Genomic DNA, 26,672 nt, shown 5'->3' with positions numbered 1-26,672 from the left:
AGGAGGCATTTATCATGTAAGTCAATAGAGCAATATCCTCCGAACCTCTTTGTATCCTCTCTGATGACTACTTCCACCATTTATTGGAGTTCGTGTACCACAATAATATTAATCAAGAACCAGTGATATAATTATGTACTTATTAGGAAAATTAATTCGGGAGAAATTTAATGCATTTTGATCATGTTAGCAGTTTGTAGGCAAATAGCCATGTATTCCAAAGTAATGTCAGATACATCATCTTGCAGAAAGTTGTCTTGTACCACCAATAATAATCAAAATGGGCATGTACATAGAAAATACAAAAAAAAAAATGGTTTAGGATTAGGACTAAAACCCATCAACTCTTCATAAATAACTATAAAAAGCAATCTGATGATTACATTAGTTACCAGTTTACTGGGAATTTACCTAATTTATATCCACGCAGCAAGAAACACCATGCGCTCACAAAAACAACATTTTTGCCTTGTTTCAAGCCCTGTTTTAACAGAACTTACCCCGACAATATCGGGACAACGTCCGGAAAACAAAATTACTCGCCTCGGCCTATAAAACCACAGAAGAAAACGATCGAGAGGTACCATTTTAATGGACACACATCGAAAACATTCTCCGTATTGGTTTCCATAACAATCTACTATTACCCGTTCTAATTGCGCAAAGGGGGTGTGGTTGTAGTCCATGCAAGTGATTGGCGAGCGGTGTCAGTGTCATTCTGTTTGGACTATTGCGCATGCGTGTTGCACGGCCAGGGAATATTACCGCGAGAGCGTTTTAACGGAATTGTTGTCGGGGCAATGTCGAGGTATAGTGTCGGGTACAATGTCAGGGTAATGTCGGGGTAATTACCGCAGCTGGCTAGGGTAAAATTTGGCAAAAATTTGCCGCTACAAAGTCAGCGCAACAGTTAGCGGGGATCGTTGGGGAAAAAAAAGATTGTCCGGACGCTGTCGCGGTATACTCTATAGTTAAAAACGGGGGAATATGGAAAACGGGAAAATGTGTAAAGCGTTGCATTACCTCAAGCCAAAATAATTATGTGTACAAATGAAATTGGTCAGAAATCGGTAAGAATTAGACTGATTGCAGCACTATTCATAATCATCCATCCTTAAATCAAAGTTAGAGGGCTTCCACCTTCCGGACGAATTCCCGGACATCCTTCGCCAGCAGCTCGGGCACCTGGAAGGCGGGAAAGTGGCCCCCTTTGGGTAGATAGGTGAAGTGAATGAGTCCTCGGTGGAATGGCTTCATTAACCATGCAGCAGACCCAAAGAAATCCTGGGGCGTGACGGTTTGCCCGTAAGGAACACGAGTAGAATGCCTGGGGCGGGAAGACAAATTAAGCGATAAGAGGGTGTGGTCAATCTTTGCTCATACATGAGAATCTCACAGCGTCAAGACTTTACATCATATTTGTCAGACTAGTCACATGGTATTACGAGGACTACACATGCCTGCTTCTATCTCATATCCAACCAAAATCCTTCTTTCAAATAGTGGACCACTCTTTTCCATCGTTATGATTTTTCTTCTTCTTTTTATGCCTCCGCCACGAAGTGGTGCCGGAGGCATTATGTTTTCGGGTTGTCCGTCCGTCCGTCCTTCCGTCCGTCCGTCCGTCCGTCCGTCCGTCCGTCCGTCCGTCCGTCCTTCCGTCCGTCCGTAATGAATTTTGTGGACAAGGTAACTATCAAAACCTGTTGAGGTATCCTAATGAAACTTGGCATGTATGTGTATTAGGGGGTGAAGTTGTGCCTATCAACTTTTGGGTGCACATGCTCAAGGTCAAAGGTCAAAAGGTCAAGGTCAAATACATAAAATTTCACTATTTCCACCATATCTATTGAATGCCGGAAGATATTTTCTTGAAACTTAGTGTATACATGTATTACCCAATTAAGATTCTCTGGTGAAAGTTTGGGTCATGAGGTCAAAGGTCAAAGGTCAAAAGGTCAGGGTCAAATACATAAAAATTTCACTATTTCCACCATATCTATTGAATGCCTGAAGATATTTTCTTTAAACTTAGTGTATACATGTATTACCCAATTAAGATTCTCTGGTGAAAGTTTGGGTCATGAGGTCAAAGGTCAAAGGTCGAAAGGTCAAGTAAAAATATTAAAACTTCTTTTTTTTTCTCCATACCTTGGAAAATTGTTCAAGGTATCTTCATGGAACATAGTATATACATATACTGACCGGAAGTGATTATCTAGAGAATGTAGGGTTCATGGGTCAAAGGTCAGGGGTCAAAGGTCAAGTGCAACACTTCAAAATTTTACTATTTCCCTCCTATCATGCAATGCCTGCAGGGTTATTTTTTTTTTCCACTTGGTGTATGCATACATGTGTAACCTAATAGAAATTCTCTGGAAAGTTTTTTTTTTCTTTCTTTTTTTTGCCTCAAAGGTCAAAAGGTCAAAGATCAAGTGAAAGTGCTGAACTAACTTTTTCCTCCATATCTCGGAAGTGGCTCAAGTTATCTTGAAACTTAGTACATATTATGCATGTTCTACCTGAAAGTGATTATCTTATGAATTTTAGGGTCAAGGGCCAGATGAAAATGGTAACAATTTACTATTCAATTCAGAAATTGCACTTTTTCTCCACACCTGTACCTTGAAAATTACTCAATGCCTAAATGTATGAATGGGTCAAAGTCGAGTTAAAGTCCTTAAATCCCTAGATACATGCTCTCCTATTCATCCAATTAAACCTAGGTCAAGGAAGGTGAACATTCAACACATTTGTGACAAACTTGTCATTTCAATATTTTGCCAATTTTGTGAAAATGTAATCACACATTGTCCACATGTACTATCTAGACCTATTGGGAAAATCATGCATTATGGCGGAGGCATACCAGTCGCCAAAGCGACATTTCTAGTTTTTTTTTGTTACCATGACAAGTGTTATACATTGTTTCCTTTTTTTGTGTTATAACATTCGTGCACACATCACATTGTATTCATTGACTCAGTTCAATGAATGCATTCAGTTGAATGAAAGTCAAATTGACGCATGTACCGCTTTGAATCATTTGTTGTTGTTGTTGTTGTTATTGTTATTGTTTTTGTTTATGGAAACAAATAAACACAACATTAAAGTATATGCGGAAACAAAATATGAATATATAAAAAGAAACACTGATACAAGCATGCAAATCAAATATGGATACTAAAAGGGGGTATAATGCAAACAAGTATGCATAGGACAAATATCTTATCAAAGAGATTTATCATAATCCATGACAACCAAAAGCCATGTCAGACTTACGTATTTATGTAGTTACTGTTGAATTGTGACACGTCTTCTTTGAACATTCGCAGCGTATATCCAATGCTGTTATTGACCCAGTAGATCATCACATTGGTCAAGAGCTCGTCCAGTGTCCATTCCTTGGTCAGTCCGCCATCGGGTAGGTCGCGCCAATTTCTGTTGGTCCAGCCGGAGAATTTTTCCAGGAGGTGCGACGCCATACCCAGCGGAGAATCTTGGAAGGCTGCAGCTGTAAGGATGAAGATCATGAATGAATTCCACAATAATGATAATAATAATAATTATAATGATGATGATAGCTGTAATCATGATAATAATAATAACAATAAGGATAATGTTCATAATAATAATGATATCAGTTTGTTTGTTGATTGGTTTTTGATTGAGACATCTGAGCTAGAAATGATGATGTGATGAAATGCTGTGAAAAGCGTAAGCTTTTCATTCATTGCATTGTATTCTACTCTATTCTGTTCTATTTTTTTGATTTACTCTATGATTCTATATGCTATTCTTTTTTATTTTATTGTATTATATTTTATTCTGTTGTGTTGTGTTGTGTTGTACGCGTGTGATTTTGTACACTGGAATTTGATAGGACAAGAGTTTCTGGATCGCTTGTTTGGTGAGGATGGCATGAAAGTGAAAGTTTGATTGAGACCTATATTCATCTGCGCTATGATGATGATGTGATGAATATTATTTTGTAAGCGCTGTGAATCAACTTGTAGTTTGTAAGAGCGCTGTAAAATGTAATTATTGTATTTTATTCTCCTCTAGTCTATTCTATATAGTCTATCCTATTCTATACTATACTATCTTTTCTATTATATTCTTCTACTCTATTCTTTTCTTTTTTGTATTCTATTCTATTCTATTCTATTCTATTCTATTCTATTCAGTTCTATTCTATTCTATTCTATTCTATTTCATTCCATACTATTCTATTCAGTATTGTGCTATGTGTGCGTGATCTTCTACAAAGGACTTTGACGAGACAAGAGTTTCTTATTGGGTAAAGATAGCTTAAAAGTGAAAGTTGCCTCACCGCTGGAGTCTGGTTTTGTTGCATGGTGGTAGAGAAATCCAGCCTCCTCGAGGAAAAAGAGGAGACGTTCTCCGGGAGGAAGAAGCGACTTCTGCTCCCTCTCATCGGGGAGGAAGAATGACGGCCAGAGATTGGCTACAAATGGGTAGACCAACGCCATCCCACTCACCTGGAGGACATCGTTGCTATGGAGACCTTTGACATGACTGCAAATAGGACACAGAGGGAGTGAATCTTGTGGTGATGGTGCTTAGAATAATCGAGCTCGGTGATATGCTTTGCTATCTAAAGTACAATGTATTATAGTAGATATTAAGATGAGTGATTAATGAATATGGCTTTTAACCTTAAACTCTAACATTGACTGCAAATTTGAATAGGATGTACAAGTATGTTTTATATATAGGAATATATATATATAGATAGATAGATAGATAGATAGATAGATAGATAGATAGATAGATAGATAGATAGATAGATAGCGGTCATCGGTAAGATTTTCAATACTCACTTATGGTTTGTTTTATAGATTATGTGTAAGATCCACATTGTGTACTAGACAACATTTTACACATCGTAGTAACTGATATTGAACACTTTAATTGACCTCTGACTTTTTTCAGTATATAACTGAACCTCGTTATGGGATATAGTAACTATATTGCCCTGCCATACATATACTATTAAGTGATGTCACATTTTATTAGGTCGAACCATGATCAACACGTCACTTCAGTGATGGGCAACCAAGAAAGTGCCAATCCTGTGTCTCTGGCATATGTGACTGGGAGTACGAAAAACAAAAACAAAACCTTGAAGGATCAGTTACCTTGGAAACATAACTGCCATGTTGATAGCAACAACTGCTCCCCAGTCGCCTCCCTGAAGGTAATACTCCTTGAACCCAAGACGCATCATCAGCGTGTCAAACATGCGTGCTGCATCCACAGATGTGAATCCTGTCAAAAGAAAAGTCAATGATGTAATCGCATCACAAATTACAAAGCAGTGGGAGTCACTTAAATGTCAACGATATTTGATTTTTGAAGTTGTCAAACTCCACACAGTGGTATTTCACGCATCGACATTGACAGCAGTATAGCACATTGAAAGCGTTGTCCAGCAATAGGCCTATGTTTCTCACTTCATTAATAAATCCCCTTATCTCTCTCTATCTCTCTCTCTCTCCCTCCATTATATATATATATATATATATATATATATATATATATATATATATATATATATATGTATGTATGTATATATATATATATATATATATATATGTATGTATATATATATATATATATATATATATATATATATATATATATATATATATCATTCAGTTCATTCTTTTTCCCCAATATACATAAGTAATTCTCTTCAAAAATACAAACCGACACGAAGGCTACGTTCATCATCAGATGCATTCTTACTCCAAACACCCAAAGTAAAACATGGGTATGGTGATCGTGCTTTTTCCGTTATGGGACCAAAATTGTGGAATCAGTTACCTCTTCAGCTAAGGGAATTGTCATCTACAGAGTCATTCAAATCCAAACTTAAAACTTATCTGTTCCTTTCATACTGAGGACTGTAATTGCTGTATGTCATTAATATTGGATCAATATTGTATTTTTGATTGATATATTTGGTATATATTTGCTTTTGTTTACCATTTTCTTCTTTGTTGAAATGTTTGAATATATATATGCATGTAAATATATGATATTTTGTCATTTTTGAAGCGCCATGAGCACTGAAAAGTGGACCTGTGCGCTATACAAGTAGCCACTATTATTATTATTATTATTTCATATATACAATTATATATATATATATATATATATATATATATATATATATATATATACGGGGGTGAATAATATGATCGTTCCAGATAAGACAACAAAGCTTATAACAATATTTGGTACATTGGGTTTTCTATACGAGAGAGAGAGAGAGAGAGAGAGAGAGAGAGAGAGAGATGATATCAAAAGTTGGTTTTGATGACTGAATATACACAGTTGTTGTGTGTAAAAAGGCTCTTAAAGACCTGCAGAGGTGTCTTTATGACATCAATTCACAAATATATACTTTCACACATGTGTTTGCATGTAATACGCGTGTATAATGCATACTATATTCATATCCAATTTAATTGTATGAATTATAGCAAGATATATAGACAGATAAACAGACAGATATATAAATATCTTAAGAACAAATTTTGAAAGACAGATTACAATCATAAGTAATATACATATTATACATGCATAATTTATACAGCAAGTTAAAGATATATAGATATCATATGAATAAAGAAAGACAGATTGATAGATTAAAAAAAAAAACAAATATACTGCCAATAAAGAGAGTGATAAGGTACATTCTGGTAAACAGTATTATTTTCATTTTTAGTTATATAATGAATTTATACACCACATAGATCTGTAATGACAGTTCTCTTTACCTTCGATCCTAATTCTCAGACACATAATTAGTCATTTATGTTTGCAAGTGCACAGGATATCATTTTCATTATACTGTATTTCGACCTTTTTCAGTGATCTCAACACAAAAAGGAAAAAAATTAACAGTGATTCAGGAGTCTCATGCTTATTCAGAGGTCGTTGAAAATATACCTTTCTTATGCGGCGGTTCCGAGAATCCAAATCCAGGAATACTTGGACATATGATTTCAAATATGTCCTCAGCTGAGCCTCCGTGGTTAAGTGGGTCTGACATCATTGGGATAATCTATGATTGTACCAATACACAAATATGCAATACATAATATACGTATGACGTATGTAATATTAGTTCTATATCATATATAATATATAACACATGGTATTGTATATAGATAGCAGATATACACACACAAACGCACGAAATGCATATATTAATCACATGCATTATATGTGTGTGTGTGTGTGTGTCCAAAGTATATGTGTATGTATATTACAACCATATACAGATATGAACGTGCATACATTATATATTATATATAATTCATATATAACTCTGAGTTGTTGGAGGGGTTTTTCTCTCTCTCTCTCTCACTCTCTCTCTTAATCTTGGAATTTTTTCTGTCACTGAGTCCAGTCCAGACAAACGGCATTTGTTTGCCCAGAGACATCGAACTCATTGAACTCAGCTTTGCCCATTATCTGGGTCTTCGAGTGTTTCCAAAATAGGCAAAAAAGTAACCTTGACTTTATAAAAACGAAGTTTGAAGGTCTCACACCAGTGATATTTAACCCCTCTCCCCCCCCCCCCTTTCTTTTTTAAATAGATAATAGTCTTTCAGAAAGGTGCTCTAGTAAGCTATGGATGGTTTATGAAATAAGCAGAACAGCAGAATGACACTGCAACAAGAATTTGAATCTTCTGGGCTGTTGTGGTTGATGAGAATGGTGTCTTGAAAAAATCTCACCCTCCCTCCCCCCACCCACCCCCGTGTCGCCCCCCCCCCCCCACACACACACACACACCTCCGAACGGATCGTAGTAAATACTTTCCTTCAAATATCACAGGATTATGTTTAGAATTGAAACAACTGCATTACTCAAAATGTATTCAATTCCATTTAAATCAATATAATGCAATCATTCATCTTTCCAGCAATAAAAAAAGAAATATGCCTACATAATTCAAGGTGAAAGGTCTAAACGAACTTCGTATCTTTTTTTTAAGATATATATTAAACTTAAAAGTTAGTAAGAGAAAAATTAGAAAAAAAAATAAAAGGGGATAAAGTTACCTTGTTAAATTCATAGAAGGAACCCGGCCATCCGTGGATCATCATCATAGGCTTAGCCTTCTGTCCAGGCGCTAGTTTGGGCTTGGAGTGGATAAAATGTACATCAATGCCTTCGATGTTTGTCAGGAAGTGATCAAACTTGTTCAGTTTCTTCTCGGCATCACGCCAGCTGAGAAAGAAATAGAGCAAACAAACAAAACTCATAAAAAGTGAAGCATATAAAATGTGAAAGAGCCCAGCTTTCCTCACATATTCATTTTCAAATTGCATACACGCGCCTAGATCACCTCCCTGCACACACACACACACACACACACACACACGCACACACAAATATAACAGGGTCTATAATCATACATAACAATTATAATTATACGTATTTTATAAATATATATATATGTTTTATATGTATATAAACAATCATAATTGGTTAAACATGATAGACAAATATATATCATATATTTATTTACTATCACAGCTATTACCTATCTGATCACTAAAAGTGTATTGAGGTATAGCAGTATAGAAGTAGAAGTATAGTAGTAGTAGTAGTAGTAGTAGTAGTAGTAGTAGTAGTAGTAGTAGTAGCAAGTAGTAGTAGTAATCATCATTTACTAGTACTTCTGCTTCCGTTTCTTACGCTATATAGAAAAGATACAATACTTACACCTGTTTTGCAAACTCGATCACTAAATGCGCCGCACACATTCTTTTTGGAATGTCAGTTCAGTTAACTACCTTAGCTATAAGTTTATTTTCCATTGTTTGAAAGTTAGACAATCAAAATGAATGAAATGAGAATGCATTAATGTTGACATAGAAATATATAACATAAGGTGAGATATAAGGAGTGACTTTCAGTGAAGACTACAAAATATTGATACAAGAATAAAAATGCCAAATTTAGTGTGCGAAGATACTCTTTGCTGAGGTATGTTTGTGTGTGCATAATTACCTGTACTTTTTGAGCCAATGCTGCTGAACTTGTTTCATGTAGGCTGGGTTAGAACCATAGCGAAACGTCGTTTCATATTTGGCGTCAATAAATCGCGTATTCTGCAATCGCCTTTTCAGATCTGAGAGAATGTCATCAGACACGTTCAGGCGGAACGGACGTATGGACGTGTCCTGCTTGCTCCTGGAGACTTCGGGGCCAGGACCCCACCACCCGCTCCCAGCATCGGGGGTTTCGCTGATCAAATTCGGGATCAACATACGAGAGATTCCGTACCACGTAAGGATGGCGAACAGGAGGATGACTGCTGGCGTTTTCCAACCCATTTTGAACTAGAAATGGACAAGTTCACCGCGAAGACAAAACAGAAGACTTATAAGCTAAAGTGACAACTAACTGTGTAGTTTTGTTATGCTATTGATCAGCTACTGCGCCTGGTTCACGTAGCACCTGCAGCACGACTCTCTTGAATCATATATTGTAATCAGGCGGAAGGTATGCGGGGCTTTTCTACTAAAAACGTATACGAGGCGGGGCTAAAAGACTGCGTTGACTGGTTTACGCTATGATGAAAGAGTGACAGCAATATTGACCAGACGGAGTGACTCAGAAAAAATAAGAACCATCTATTGGTTTATCAGCAGTGACCTTATAGAAATTTCATTGACCAATGAGAAATATTTTGTGACCATGATGTCATATCATCCTAGTATTGCGTCTAAATGTAATACTCTTAATAGCAGCGTCTTGAAAAAAAAAATAACAGATTTATAAAGAATGAATGGACGAACGAATGGAAACAAAGTCTGATAAATGCGCATGAATGAAAGATAAATGACCTGATGAATTAATGAATGAAAAAAAAAAAACCCTGAATAATCAAATGGATTAGTATAAATAAGCAAAGATAAATAGATCAATCTATCGATACAATGCATAACGAAAGAAGAATAGAGAGAAAGAAAAATATTCAACAGTAATGACTGTAAAGGTTTTTTGTTTGGGGGATCAAGTCTGAGTGCAAAGGACAAATCATCTGATTGTCATTGTTATCTTTAACCTTTTTTACTCCACTTTACCTTGGCCTCTTTCACTGTATTGTAAAACGTGTTTATGTCTATTTTTGACACCCTTTGCGACTGGTCAGAATGATTATGAACATGCAATATGTATAAAACTTGCAACACTTTTGTACCTTAACATTATCTTGCTCCTATCTAACAAGTAAACGCAGCATTTCAGCTTCCTAATTTGAAGTTTTGTTTAGGACCTGTTAGATTTACATTAATTGGTTCGTTAAACATTAAACTCATTTCCATCGCTTTATTTAGTTCTTAATGTCATTAAATTTTGTGCAAGGTATGCGTTGTTTGTTTTATTATATTATACGTTCATTCTTATAAACATTTGTACTTTACTTAGCTTTAAATCCTGATCATCACAGGCACAACTGCACCTGGGAAAGTTAAGCATCAGGGTGAATAGGTATACTTATCCATAGCTAGTGAACTTACGGCCTTGAAAATCCTTTGTTTCTGCATAATACATGCGTGTGAGTTATGTGAAAGTGATATGTCGTTTAGTGTGCGTCGTCTTATGTCTTGACATTGGACACGGTGTGTGTGTGTGTGTGTCAAAACAACTTCATAACTTTGTCAATATCGCACTGGTTAGTCCTCTAAAAAGTGAAAGCATTCATACTATAACACGCATGCACACACACATGAACACGATGCACACACACACACACACACACACAAACTTATGAACAGGATCATAATATTCAAAATGACAAATATTTCAGCTTCTGAGAAGAAAAAAAAACAATCCATTTCAGGTAGCACATGTATACATTACAATGGCAGTCAAAACTAGTCCGCACGCGTTCTCTCACTTTCTATATAGACAAAAACTTTATTATTTTCAAAAGGAGACAATTTTTATATATCAGTAACAGTTATATCCTCTGATGAACTCTGAATCCGTTCTGAATACTTCTTACATTCATTCATTCATTCATTCATTCAGTCATTCGTTCGTTCGTTCATTCCATCAGTCAGTCAGTCATTTGTTTTATTTACATTCCAAGGCATAATGACACTTGTGAAATTCCAAGTATAATCATGAATAGTACAATTCAGAGTGAAATTATCATAAAAGGCTCCAGGAAGAATGTTGTTACAAAAATTGAACATAGATATTACACTCTCAAGAGAAATAAATTCTCGAACTGGTAGATTTTCATCTTAAAAGATAAAGGTTTGGTGGGGGCCAGAATTCGTTATCAGACGACTACAATATAAAGGTGAACCCGCAGTTGAGTTACAAGCTATGCTTTTGCCGTTCCTCAATTTTTCACATCTTATTGAGAAAAGTTTTTTATCTAGATCTTGTATGTTGACACACATTCTAGTCATGATCCACCGTATCATTATTATATTTTGTATCTTGTTTGTTTGTCCTCTTTGTAGTCATTATTGTATTACATCAATATAAAATGAAATATGAAAATAGATGTATTTTAACTCTGTCCACTTAGTCTCGGGGGTACAATGTATTAAGACCGATGCAGCTTCAGCAATTCAATAACTACGTTTCTGTAGTTTTCGTTGCAGAGAAGCCCCAAACAACATTGAAAATTCTACACTGCAATGTTCGTGAGGTGAAACAAAGGAACAAGAACGACAATTTTGGCAATAAGGACTTCGTGTACAACAGGACTATACAGCAATCCCGAACCAGTGTAATGTTAAGGAAAATCAATGCAGCAGACAATGATTGCAATTTGTTCATGTTAGCCACCAAATAACCGTGATATTAAAACGTAACGACAGATGCTTCATCTTGTTGATGTTCTATATGACCAATAATTCAATACCAAAACGGGTGCCCATATAGATAGGCATTGCATAATATCTTTATTGTTGTTGTTGTGTGTGGTTTTTTTTTTCTAATTAACAACTATCAACAGTTCATAAAACATCATAAAAACTAAAAATAAAAAAAAAACTGAAAAATCATAAATTAACATTATACTGAGAATTAACATAATGTATATCGAGACAGCAGATAAAGAATTTACATGCTCAGTAAAGAAAAGTGTCTTCTTTCCTTGAATGCCAAATCCAGGAATTAAGAAGAAATATGGGAAAATAACAAAAGATAAAATTAACAGAACATGGTATTAAAAAAGAAAGAAAGGACATACTAGTTTCTACTCTTGATTGCCCATTGCCCTCTTGCCCGCCACAGGGGGTTGCGGGAGAGGGGGCAAGGAGTGATGTACCCTCTCCCCAACTCCTCCCCTCCCCTCACCCCTATCCTTCCCTCATTCAAATCTAGAGGGCTTCCACCTTCCGGACGAATTCCCTGACATCCTTCGCCAGCAACTCGGGCACCTGGAAGGCGGGAAAGTGACCCCCTTTGGGCAGGTAGGTGAAGTGAATGAGTCCAGGGTGGAATGGTTTCATTAACCATGCAGCCGACCCGAGGAAGTCCTGGGGCGTAACGGTGTGCCCGTAGGGAACCCGAGTGGAATGCCTGTGACGGGATGGTCAAGTCATAAGAGGTGTTGTCAATCAAGGATATGGGCCCACTAACGAACCTCGCAATATCAAACTGCATTAAACCGCCCAACCCTCGAAATATCGAACTTAATTAAACCGCCTATAGGTTGTTTAATACAGTTTGATATTCCGAGGGTTCGTTATTCCAAAGGTTTGTTAGGCCAAAAATGAAATAAGGTTCAATATTCCGTAGGTTCCTTAACCCGAAAATGAAATAACGTCCGTTATTACGACGATTCGTGAATCCGAAAATGAAATAGGATTCGTCATTCCGAAGATTTGTTTATGGATTAACGAGACTTATTCTATTTTCGATTTGATGAGCTTCATAATAACGAACCTTCGGAATAACGCCACGAATACTAAACAAACAATCTTTCGTTTCGGCTTAACACACATATATAGGCTATATAAGGGAATTTGTTTGTCTCGGAATAACGAATCTTTCATGCTTATTTGATTTTCGGATAAACAAACATCTTTTGTACTGTATTTTCTCATAAACATACAGAATCTAGTGGTACAAGATAAATTTTGTGCTCTTGTCAATTCAGTTCTGCATATCAATGCGTAATTTTTCAAAAAGGACAATATTTGCACTTTTTCTGAATAATTATTTTCATGCTTTTTAAGTAAATTCCCCCAAACTATATAGCCAGTTAAGAATGGACAGGAAACAGAATACTTACGTATTTATGTAGTTACTATCGAATTGTAACACGTCCTCTTTCAACATTCGCAGCGTATTTCCAATACTGTCGTTGACCCAGTAGATCATCACATTGGTCAAGAGTTCGTCCAGCGTCCAGTCCTTGGTCAGTCCGCCATCGGGCAGGTCGCGCCAATTTCGGTTGGTCCAGCCAGAGAATTTTTCCAGGATGTACGACGCCAGACCCATGGGAGAATCTTGAAGAGCCGCAGCTGATGGTATGGAGAAAATCACTCACAGGAATGAAACAACAATCAGAGATATGATATCTCCCCCCCCCCCCCAAAAAAAAAAAAAATACAATCGGAATTTCAGCAATGATAGCTTTAAAAGTAATGAGTCAATCCAAATGAAAATTCAAGGTATTATGATATAACTTATTACCTACATCTTAGCGAAAGCCCCCCTGGATTTGCTTCAGTAATCAAAGAGAAATGAGGATGTTTTGTACAGTTTGTCAGGAATCCCTTCCCTCCAAGTTTTGTCCATTGTGTTCACACTTCCAAGAGCATTGCTGAATCTGGAAGAAATGGACCCATGACATGCTTTACAACGATCCCCATTTCTCTGTGACGACTTAACCAAACTGAATGTGGTTTGCTGCAAAACGTAGGCAAGAAGTATAGTTTCCTTCCCTGAAATAGCATTAAGATTGTTTCATCACTATGAAAGTTACCCAATACGGAAATGCGATTGTTTTATTGTTGTTGTTGTTGGTGGTGGTGTTGTTGTTGTTGTTGTTGTTGTTGTTGTTGTTGTTGTTGTTGTTTTGTGGGGGGGGGGTTGGGGGGCATACTGTGATCACCTCTGATCTCACTTCAATGATGTTGTTTTTTACTCACTATTTCAGCTTGATAGACAAGGGTTACCATTGGTAACAGGAATGTCACATGGTTTGATAGACGAGGTTCCAATGACGTCATCAAGCCATGCGCGAGGGCAAGCGCGCATTAAATCGTTACATCAGCACGTCCATGATAGGCAGGTGGGCATGCGGTATACGCGTATCGCGCGCTAAAGCAATGCGCTTGATAGGCCCTACACAAGTGATAGTTTTTGCCCCTCTGGCAATTAAACGCGTCATTTGACGTCACGGAACCTCGTCATTAAGGCTTGAAAGCGAAGGGGACTCACCGGTGGAGTCCGGTTTTGTTGCATGCTGGTAGAAGACACCAGACTCCTCAAGGACGAAGAGGAGACGTTCTCCGGGAGGAAGAAGGGACTTCTGCTCCCTCTCATCGGGAAGGAAGAAAGACGGCCAGAGATTGGCTACAAATGGGTAGACCAACGCCATCCCACTCACCTGGAGGACATCGTTGTTATGGAGACCTTTGACATGGCTGTAAATATGACACAGAGGGCGTGAATCAGGTAACATTTGTCATGGTGTTTATAGAAAAATCGAGCTTCTTGAACTTTGATATTCAAGGCTGTATAGATACACGTACCTATGTCAAAATTGAATGACCTTGAATATGACCTTTAACCTGTTAACCCTAACTCTGACACCTTGCTGCAATATACATACATACATACATACATACATTTATACATACATGCCCTATCTACTATATGTATGATGATTACTTTTTTATGGACACGCACGCCATTGGAGGGCAATTCGTGTCTCCTTCACGTTTTCAGCTATTTCATACCCCCTACAATCGCATGCTTCAACACTGACACTGCTTATCTACACAATTTCTCCCTAACGCCTTATCTAGAGTTTATTATAGGGCCTATTCATAGTGGTCAACAGAAAATTTCTGACAGTTTTGCCTAATACTTAAGGCAAAGTAAGTAAAATCAACCTGACATACCGAACAACATTAATAGTTGTCTTAGAAAGACGACCCCTGACACGACCTGACCTTTGATAACTGTAGGCCTATCATAACTCAGTTGACATGCCATGTCATACTTTTTGTGTAGTGATAAAACGATAAATAGGTGATTGCAATTTAAAGTTACTTCAGTGATGGGTAATCAAGCAAATGTCAGTCTTGGCTCTCTGGGATATGTGACCACGAAGGCAAAACGAAAAAGAGAGAGAGAGAGAGAGAGAAAGAGCAGAAACCGTGTAAAAAATGTTACCTAGGAAACATAACGGCCATGTTGATACCAATCATCATTCCCATGTCGCCTCCCTGGAGATAATATTCCTTGAACCCAAGACGCATCATCAACTTGTCAAACATGCGTGCTGCATCTACAGATGTAAATCCTGTCGAAAAAAAAAAATGTATTTCATCAGAAATTAGGCGGTCTGTGGCACAGTAACAGTTTCATATATTCTAAGAAGCTGTCCAACTCGTCACCATGATATATTTCATGGATACCTTTTGAAAGGAAGATGCAATTCATCAGAAATAAAGCAGTGGGAGGCAGAGTATAACTATTTCATATATTCCAAGTGTCCAATTCGTCACCCTTGGCACCATCATGTCAGCTGTACACAGGTCGTTAAAGGCATAATTTACCATTTGCAGATGAAACAAAAACTCGGCATTATTGCGTAAAATATAGTTCTAAAATGTGAGTTAGGGATAGAAACAACCACTGTAAAAATTTGAATCCGTATAATCAATGTTAAGTATTGTTAAATACACAAAATGTGAACAAAAGTCAAAATAAGAATGCTTCCAGACTAAACCGTCTACAGTGATGGTTTACTGAGAAAAATGCTGATATCTCCTTATATTTTAGACTTTATTGCAAAAAATTTATATCGTAGGATATTTTGTGATACAACAGACCTACACATATGCATCAAATGTGATTTCTTGAACATTTTTTTTATTAAATCACTGCCTCCAAAGGTAAACTGGACCTTTAAGTTGGGCAGAAGGATGTTTCACATTTCACCAATATCCTAAGATATAAAGAAGAACATTATTGAATGACCTGCGCAGATATAAGATGGTAAAGTTTTAGGACGTATTGGACATTTTGGACATATTGGCTATCCTATAGGATAGTAGGCTTGCTAAGGGCGAAAAAAGGGGTGATCGCTGCATTTTATAGTACAGATGTCCTAATTGGCACACATATTCCTCTGTACAATCGGAATTTTTTCATCTGAAGAGACAATCTGTATCTATGCAAATAAGCCTTAATTTGCATAATGTATGCAAAAATACATATAAAAATTATTAGAAAATACATGTGCATCCAGCGGAAATACCTAATTTGGTAGAAGTATTCTATAGAGTATGTCGAAACAATTCCTGCACAAATTGATTTCATACCTATGTAAATAAACATAACATTTGCATAATTACGCATATTATTGTGCAAAAATCTGCATTTTTGAAATAATTTCTAAACTACTAAGCACTAGATCTTGTAGTACAAAGTTTGAACCTGGAATGGATGTTCCTTGGGTCAAAAGTAAATGATTCATCTGAAGAGACAATCTGTCTCTATGCAAACAACCTGTTATTTGCATAATATGCATATCTATACCTACACATCTGTAGATAATCAGAACAAACAAAAAGCCTTAATGAAGCCTTAGTGAAACTCCCCTTAAATCTCATCCTAGATAGGTATAACCTGTTAGAAACACTTTATGAAACAAAATGAGAAAAGAATTTGAATAATTGAACCATCATTATCAGCTAATTTACATAATTACTAAAGAAAGTAAAGTAAAAAAATTATTTTTAAAGTTTTTCGTAGAACTGCATTTTATGATGAAAACTACCGAAGTGGTATGCATTTCCTTTAGTCAAAAGGAAATGGTTTGTAATATCAAAACACTATTAGTCTATGCAAATACCACCTTATTAGCATATTGTGCATATTAATACCCGAATGTACCAGAAGTCAATGATCAAGGTCGACTTAAGAAATTGTATCACTTTACGCGATAACTCAAGACTGCATTATGCAAATTTCACCAAACCTGGTCCAAAGCTGACGTATGATGGGGCAAGTGATTAAGCAGTTTTTAAGTAAAATCGGCAAGAGGTCAAAGGTCAAAAGGTTCAAGGTCAATGCTAAAATTATTATTTTCCCCATATCTATGCAATGTCTGAAGGTACTTTCTTCAGACTTAGTGACTGCATACAATGTACTACCAAAATAAGATTCTCCAGAGTTTCAGGTCAAAGGTCAAAGGTCAGGTGAAAATGTTAAAATTTCACTTTTTTGTCTGTATCTCGCAAATGATTTAAGGTGTCTTCATGAAACTTGGTACTTGCAGGGATTTTCCAGGGAATTTAGGGGTCATTTGTGAAAGGTCAGGGGTCAAAGATCAAGGTCAATTGGGCCCTCAAAATCTCACTAATTTCCCTCATGTTTTTGCAATGCTTGTAGGATTTTTCTTGAAACTTAATATCCATGTATTAACTAATGGATATTCTCTGAGAAATTTCCTGCCAAAGGTCAAAGCTCTGATGAAAGTGCTATATTTCACTTTTTCTTTCATATCTTGAATGTGAATCAAGGTATCATGAATCTTAGTACATATTTGTGCATGTTCTACCTGACAGTGATACCTTTGTTGATTATCAAAAAAAAAAAAATGTTAAGCCCTCCCCTCTCAAGTGTTTTTGTTTCCTCTTGATAAGTAGGAAAGGACATGGAATTCAGTGACATGGTATAGTCATCACCATCATTGCATTTAATGTGTGGGTCGCATGGAAGTTAATTGTGATGCACAAATGTATAATCCTTGACATTCTTACCTTTTACATTTTTACCTGTGTATTTCTTTTAATTTAACCTCTGACATCTTTACATTAAACCAGTTAACATAATTATTTTTTGGAAAAAGCTTCCAGATCATGTAGGTCATGATCATCTATACAGGTATTAGCTGATATGTGGTGGAATATAACATTCTTTGGACGGCCAGGGAGTTACATTATCCCAAAGGGAAAACAATCACAACCAGGGAAAATATGACATTTACGATTCTCGTAAACAGTAGCCTGTTGACAAATCACATCCTAGTAATTGTAAAAGCCATCGAATATACTCTTTTATGGCTATGAACATATTATTTCTGCTTTGATTTATGGTTGAAATTGACTGATTTTAAGTCAGACACTGAGATTATTTGACTTAAAGTATAACATCTCCTATATTGTTCACATGACAATTTTTGCATATTAGTGCCTTATCAAAATGTTATTGTGTATAAATTTCCTAGCATAGTTTCCATGCCATAGTAGCTCATAGTAAACTGAGTTAACATTTTTTTTCAGAAACAGACTTTGTTTCTAACTCAAGCTTGTAAGTTCTTAATGTGTACAGATACCCTTGCATCCACATAATTTGCACAAGTTTATAATCAGTTCAATGTAAAAAGCCTCTTATTCGCTTGGTTGCCTACAAAATACAATGAAAATCAGAATTCACACTTTCACTATGGTAGTGTTAGTAATGATTTTCTAACCATGACCTCATAGTTGTGTACTGTTCGCGAAGGAAAAACAGTCCTTTTGTAAGCAAAATTGTTCCGATTTGCATCTGTTCATATCAGTATGCCCTACTGTTAGATTTGCATAATCATATTTAAAGAGTGTCACTATCGATTGCTATTTTTCCCACCCTGCAAAGCATTTATGCAATGAGGGAAAATTGATAGCAAAAATTATTTCAAAGATCAATATGTCTCAAAATTTCACGTCTGGTGTACTTATTTACATGATTTATGCATAAAATGCATACGTGTAAGTTAATTAAATAATATGGAAACAATTTAAGCAACTGAAAAGTGTTGTTGTGAGAATATTGACTTATTCTATTGGCTTTTTGGGTATTAAGTTCAAAGCGATTTAAGACATTGTCACATTAAGGCTTTTTGTTTGTTCTGATTATCTATAGATGCGTAGGTATTGATATGCATATTATGCAAATAACAGGTTGTTTGCATAGAGACAGATTGTCTCTTCAGATGAATCATTTACTTTTGACCCAAGGAATATCCATCCCAAGTTCAAACTTTGTACTACAAGATCCAGTGCTTAATAGTTTAGAAATTCTTTCAAAAATGCAGATTTTTGCACAATAACTTGTGTAATTATGCAAATTTTATGTTCATTTACATAGGTATGAAATCAATTTTTGCAGGAATTGTTTCCACTTACTCTGTAGAATACTTCTACCAAATTAGGTATTTCTGCTGGATGCACATATATTTTCTTTATAATTTTTATATGTATTTTTGCATAAATTATGCAAATTAAGGGTTATTTGCATAGATACAGATTGTCTCTTTAGATGAAAATTTTTCAATTGCCCCAGGGAACATCTGTGCCAAGTAGGACATTTGTACTAAAAAATGCAGCGTTTACCCCCTTAGCAAGTCTACTAAGAGAGAGAGAGAGAGATATTGTCAGGAATTTGTTTTTATTGTTTAAAGAAGAAATTCAGTCAAAATATAAGTTGATCTGTTAAGAAAGAGTAAAATATTACGAGTTCAACGGTAAAATTTTGATCGAAATCCCCTTTAATACTTAGTCGCTATATATAGTATTCAAAGAGTTGATATTCATGCTATTCACCAACATCAGACATTCATATACAAGTCATGTTTACAAAGTATGTAGAGATATCTATATGTATTATGTTTGTGCGCATAATAGACCTATTGTTTCATATGAATGTGTATATGTGTATATAGGCCTATTTATACATGTATATATATATATATATACAAAACATGCAAAGTTCTTTTTTCCAGTAATATATACATGCAACCATGAGTGTTTCAGCACACTCATCCGTATTTAATACGTATACTTAGATATTAAATATCATAAAGGATATATAGGCCTACATACAAATCTATTTCATAAAACATATTCGTAATGTGTATATTTCTGTATAGATAGATAGATAGATAGATAGATAGACAGACAGAAAGAGATAGCATAATGTTTATAAACATAGAGGGACAAAGGGACTAAGCAAAAACAAAAAAAGAACCAAACAAACAAACAAATAAAAAACCAAAATGACTCTGTACCAAAAATTACAAATCTTACGAATGTGATGCATACAGGCAAACACATTGTTATAATTATGGATTATAAAATATATTATTCGAAGTCATGTAAATATATTAACAAACTAAAATTTGACAATTAAGTTTATTTCTAATCCTTATGCCCATACAAACAAATAAATTGGTAATTTGTGCTTGTAATAGCTCATGAAAGTGCCACTTTTTGCAGTAGATTTATCTTTGTTTGTTTGTTTGTTTTTCTCAATTATGTCAAAAAAAGGAAACAGAAATACTTATTCAGAAGTCTCCTCATTCAAAATTACTTGAAAATACCTTTCTTATGCGGCGGTTCCGAGAATCCATACCCAGGAATACTTGGACATATGACTTCAAATACGTCCTCAGCTGAGCCTCCGTGTTTAAGCGGGTCTGACATCATAGGGATAATCTGTAAATGAATAAGAAATAAGAAAAAATAGAGATAATTAGTTATGTACATACACTTCATTGACTATCCATAGAAATATAATATAACCATATCTATACATATCATCATATTCACATCGCGATGTTTGTCAAGAGGAAAGCAGATAATAAATTTGTTGCTGATAAATCATTTTCATTTTATTTTTTGGGGAAAAGAAAAACAGTTACTGCTGTTCTCTTGTAAACTCTAGTACGTGGATAAATCTAGTTGGATATACATGCAGTGTACTATACATAGATATAGACGGCATGCCAATGTATGTCTTAATAAATATAGCTGTTCTGCTGTAGTGCATGTCATAATATCATGTTGCCCTTTATTTTTCTTTTTGGTTTCCTTTTGGCTCTTTTTTTAAATTTTGCCTTGTTTTTGGCTTATTCTGTTCAAGTGTTTGCAAACTGGTTGCATTTCTGTTTATGTCCCAAGCCCTTGAAAAAGACCTGTGACAGGATCGAAAACTTTGGAGCAATAAAAGGTAAAGTGAACTACTGCAACGTGGAGTCTGCCACCAGCCCTTCTTCCTGCGTCACAACTATACTTAAAATGCAGCACCCATCACGTACGAGGCCGAGCCCATTTCACGTTGATATAAATATATATATGAAGAGTTTGTTTGCAAAAACCAATAAGTCCATTTTTGAGGATTTTGAAGTACGATATCTGTCATAAAGTACAAAATAATACCTTTTAAATGATATATTGGTCACTATATATAAAGGTATATTTTTGAAGTCATGGTCAAAAGAAGCAAAGATTTTCTTATTATTCTCTTTATTTTTTCTTGACCTTTAATCGCAAATATCTCCATTTGGCAAATATGGACTTATCGGTTTTTGCAAACAAACTCTTCATATATAATAGAGAGAGTATAGTATTATGTGTGCTGTGCTTAAAGAAATAAATATGCATCTTAAAGCATACATTATGATATGAAAAGTTTTATCGCGAAATGAGACGATTGTCATAATTTCACTCCTTGTATCACATAAATCAACAGCTCCATATATTGTATTAAGTTGTATTAAGTTCCTTTAGCAGAGAAGTCAATACTCTGAAAACTCAAAACGAATTACACTGAACAAAGATGATGACATAGGAGCCTCACATATTTCAGAAATGCAGCAATGTAATTCCATTACAATACCGCATGCTTAACAATTTCACCTGTGTAGAATTTATGCATGCATTTTTCTTTTGTTCTGTTTCCTTCAGCCCTACTTTTGCATTCTTGTTGTGAGGCTGCCATGTCATCATCCTTGTTCACTGCGATTTGTTATAAATTTTGAAACACTCCTGTTCCTCATCCCAATCCCTACAAATTCTGAAACTCTGCATCCAGCGTAACCAATTTATATTCGTATTTTGTAAAAGTCTGAAAATCGTCTGAATGTCTCTTTTAAAGCTGCTAAAAACAAAGAAAATATAAGGAAAATACAGGATACTTTTAATCATAACATCTAGAATATTCCTTGTTATGTCACAAGTGAGATATAGCTGGAAAGGTGTAATTTTGCTTGATCTGATGATGGACTTTAGGACTTTAGGCCTACTTTTAAATGTTAAAAATGGTGCTTAGCTCATTTTGCAATAAAAGCCTTCGTATTAAAACATAAGAGTCAATCATAAGTGTATGCTTAAGCATGATGTACACACACACATTCTACATACTGTCTCTTAGAGACTTTAATTCTGTATATATTTTGTTATCGCTGAGTTTAGTCCGGACAAACAACATGTTTACCTATATAGTCATTAGATTCGTTGAAGTCGATCTTTGCTCACTATAATAGATCTTGAGTGTTTCCAAACATGAAAACGAAACAAAGAAAAAAAAAATTATCTGCAGACAATATTTATATTGTGGTGTTTCGATTTTTTTTAAAAAAATGTTAGGGTCGCTTATTTTGCTGTTAAATTTTCAAGTTGATAAACAACATGCAAAAGTATTCAAAGCTTTGAAAATTATTTTGTGTAATTATCTTCTGCCATCTTTACTCATCAAGGCAGGTATAGGTAGCGTACAAGAGCAAAAGGTGCGTTTCACATAGTCGTGCTTGACATGAAACTATAATTGACAACACACACACACCACTTATGAAATAAGATTATACATGTGGTAATCATATATTCAAATTCATGAAATTCTTCCGTTGTGGTGTTTTCATTGCAACTGATTGACAAATTGCTCTACATCGACCTAAATAAGCACTGGATTGATCAGTGTTGTATAGTAGCCATGATAAAAATTAAAAAAAAATCATGGGCGTACTTACTCGAGCAGGATGTAGGGCAATTTGTCAATCAGTTGCTATAATCATATAATTATATAATATACACCTGTCGGGTTCTATTCAACTTTGAGCCATGTTTGAGCACATAGTGCAAAAAAAAAAATGAAGACCTTGCAACCTATGTCAAAGTGATTTTTATGAAATGTGTACATGTAAGAGCATGATATATACAATGTATATATGTATATACATGGTGTGTGTGTGTGTGCGTGTGTGTAAGTTTAATTGTAGTCTCTATTGGACTCGTTATTTAAAGAAATGGCATCGTTTTGGTTGAGATGGGAATTCAGGTTTTAACTTTTTGTGAGGTAAATGGAAACCACTTAGGTGAAATATTAAATAACTTACAGTTCAATGAGGAATCCAAAGTTTATTTGATGAAAATCGGTTTTGAAATGGTCAAGATATCTAAAGGTGGGACCCACCTGTGGATTATGACCACTTTGCTTTGCTTTGTATTTGGATATCTCGGTTATTTCAAAACCGATTTTTGTCAAATAAACTTTAAATTCCTGTTTGAATTGTATGCTCTTTAATGAATCAATTAAAGTGTTTTCTATAGTTATCTCACTAAATGTTAAAACCTAAATCTCCATCTCAACCAAAGTAAAACTATGGTACGATCCCTTTAAACGAAAGGGGTGTGTCACATTTCAACCTACACTGAAGAGCATTGCAAAGTCTGTATTCACAGAGATAACACATTATAGATAAGTGCGACACATTGGCCTATATAATTATATAGTTTGTGGATTTGTCTGGGTGTTTGTCTAGGGCTAGTTAGGTTTTTATCTGTAGTTTGTGTAATTCTTTTTGTAAATTTAGTCTCATGTGCAAAGTAGAAGATCAATGATATAAGATGTTACTATATGTTTGGGGGGGGGGGAATGCACCCTACAAGCTTTGCTTCTTCAGCATTCCTCCCCATCTCCTGCATTTTCGTAACTTCAGCAGAATTTTTTTTTTTTTGCTTTTTCTTTTTCACCTTATCATTTGTATATCTATAAATTCCATTTATCATATTTTGTTATATTCACATATATATCTATATCTTATGTTGAAGGAAAATGTATTTACAAGTTCTGTTGGAGATGGAAAAAATGAAATAAATGAAATGAAATGAAATGAAATATATCAATCGTACGTGTATTCAACGCCAAATTGATTGATGTAAATATCACCTTGTTAAATTCATAAAAGGAACCCGGCCATCCGTGGATCATCATGATAGGCTTAGCCTTCTGTCCAGGCGCTAGTTTGGGCTTGGAGTGGATAAAATGTACATCAATGCCTTCGATGTTTGTCAGGAAGTGATCAAACTTGTTCAGTTTCTTCTCGGCATCTCGCCAGCTGAGAAAGAAATAGAGCAAGCAAACAAAACTCATAAAAAGTGAAGCATATAAAATGTGAAAGAGCCCAGCTTTCCTCACATATTCATTTTCAAATTGCACACACACACACACACACACATATACACACAAATATAACAGGGTTTATAATCATACGTAACATTATACGTCTTTTATGAGTATAGTATGTTTAAGTATGTATAATTATAAACAATCATATTATATTATAAACATGGTCAATAGACAAAGAAATATCTATATATCTTATATATTTTGTTCATTAGTATCACAGATATTACCTATACAAAACACACACAGACACACACACACAAAAGACGAAATATCAGAAAGCAGTGCAACACATTAAGACATGTTCAACTTTCTTTACATAATAATCTGTCTTCAAAATGCACATATAGACACACACACACTAAACCCTATGAAGATATATTTCTTTATACGGTCCTGTATGTAGTTTTGCATACACATGTATATTCATGTGTATAATTTCCTTATGTAGAGGCATTATTGGTTTTATCAATTTCATCATAATTTTTTTTTTATCGTCACTACCATGGTCATAATCATAAATACATATCTCTTGTGCTAACCTACTAACTTTCCTTTAAATATGTCCTATATAAATTCTTGTACGATATGTCAATTAAAAAGACTGGAATAATACATTTTCCTGTATTCATTGTTTACAGTTTTAATTGTTTTTTTTTTTATAGTCATGTTGTCCATACAAGTGAGGCTATGTTTCGTATATGTTTCAAGAAATATTCCAGAATGGCATGCTTTTTATTCAAAGAACATCTTTACAATTAAGATAATCATATCATAGCAAACGAGAATAGTAGCTTAACATATTATATTGAGTTAAGTTGGTTGATTAGGGCCCTATTCATTGTTGGTATAATCTTTGCGCTTATTTACCTGTACTTTTTGAGCCAATGCTGCTGAACTTGTTTCATGTAGGCTGGGTTAGAACCATAGCGAAACGTCGTTTCATATTTGGCGTCAATAAATCGTGTATTCTGCAATCGCCTATTCAGATCTGAGAGAATGTCATCAGACACTTTCAGGCGGAACGGACGTACGGACGTGTCCTGTTTACTCCCGGAGACTTCGGGGCCAGGACCCCACCACCCGCTCCCAGCTTCGGGGGTTTCGCTGATCAAATTCGGGATTAATAAACAAGAGATTCCATACCAGACGAGGATCGCGACTAGGAGAATGACGACTGGTGTTTTCCAACCCATTTTCAACAAGAAGAATTGACAAGTTCACTTTCAAATTGATCAATGCACGAAAGAATTACGGCTTTCGAGCTAACACGGCAGCTACAATAACTTTACACTTCTATTTTCCCGGTGCACATACAAGCACCTCCTGGTACAAGGTCATGTACTGCTGTCGAGTGAACACTCTCGTATTATAATTATTGCTGGAATATTTATTACACCTTATCGTTCACGTGCTGAAGGTAGGCGGGGCTCATTACTCTGCGTGCACATCCGAAAAGTCGAGAGGCATGCCACGGCAAAAGATGGCGTAAGTCAAATCATTCCGTCTAAATACAAAGCTTTCTATAGGGAAAGTGTATCAATGATTATGATAATATGCGTATTTCTTGATACTTATGAGTGCTCAACATGCGGGAAAACTTATTTCAAGGAAGGTCTAGGTAATAAGATTTTAAGAAATTGTCTTCCTGTACAGATTATTGCAACCTTGCAGTCGCCTATCGGCAGAATAGGCTCCCTGTCATTTAATATTTTCATCACCATTATATTTTTATTGCCATTACATGGTTTACTCCGTATGGATATGGATAGCAATAAATGTGGTAAGAGAATCTAAAACCTCACCAAAAAAAAAAGAAGAAGAAAAAAAAAAAAAAACACCTGGATAATTTTATACTCGTGACAGCGGTGCCCCGTTATCATGTACTTATACAGTCATGTAGTTTCATTTGACCGGGGGGGGGGGGGGGGGGCCTGATCAGTATGTGACACCTCCCTGATTAATATTTTGACCAATTAGGTCACTGGAGGTGTAGGAGTGGTCGTGGCTATAGGGATGCGATTGATTGCATTATCTCGATCAAAATAATGATAATTATAACAATACTGATAATGATAACGATAATGATAATGATGATGATTATAATAATAATGATAATAGTAGTAATAGCAATAATGATAATAGTAATATTAATGATAATAGATATAATAATAATATAAATAGA

The 26,672-nt window shown here is 35.4% G+C and overlaps 2 protein-coding genes across 2 annotated transcripts; both read right to left on the bottom strand.

Moving 5' to 3' along the window:
- Positions 1-1,125: 1,125 nt before the first annotated feature.
- On the bottom strand, positions 1,126-9,401 carry LOC140236052 (epoxide hydrolase 1-like). Its single transcript, XM_072316026.1, has 7 exons — positions 9,059-9,401; positions 8,104-8,272; positions 6,982-7,096; positions 5,163-5,292; positions 4,334-4,539; positions 3,283-3,514; positions 1,126-1,327 (listed from the first exon to the last, which is right to left on the bottom strand). Exons 1-7 carry the CDS (start codon positions 9,382-9,384, stop codon positions 1,126-1,128), a joined length of 1,380 nt encoding a protein of 459 aa, XP_072172127.1. The 5' UTR covers positions 9,385-9,401.
- Positions 9,402-12,378: 2,977 nt separating this feature from the next.
- On the bottom strand, positions 12,379-25,683 carry LOC140235667 (epoxide hydrolase 1-like). Its single transcript, XM_072315687.1, has 7 exons — positions 25,358-25,683; positions 24,251-24,419; positions 20,625-20,739; positions 15,428-15,557; positions 14,468-14,673; positions 13,314-13,545; positions 12,379-12,598 (listed from the first exon to the last, which is right to left on the bottom strand). The coding sequence occupies exons 1-7, from the start codon at positions 25,681-25,683 to the stop codon at positions 12,397-12,399; spliced, it is 1,380 nt and encodes a 459-aa protein (XP_072171788.1). The 3' UTR covers positions 12,379-12,396.
- Between the last annotated feature and the right edge of the window lie 989 nt (positions 25,684-26,672).

The sequence above is a fragment of the Diadema setosum genome, chromosome 12 (assembly GCF_964275005.1).
Source record: "Diadema setosum chromosome 12, eeDiaSeto1, whole genome shotgun sequence".
Lineage (NCBI taxonomy): Eukaryota > Metazoa > Echinodermata > Echinoidea > Diadematoida > Diadematidae > Diadema > Diadema setosum.
Note: the sequence above shows the minus strand (reverse complement) of the source record. Positions and strands in the feature narration are given on the sequence as shown.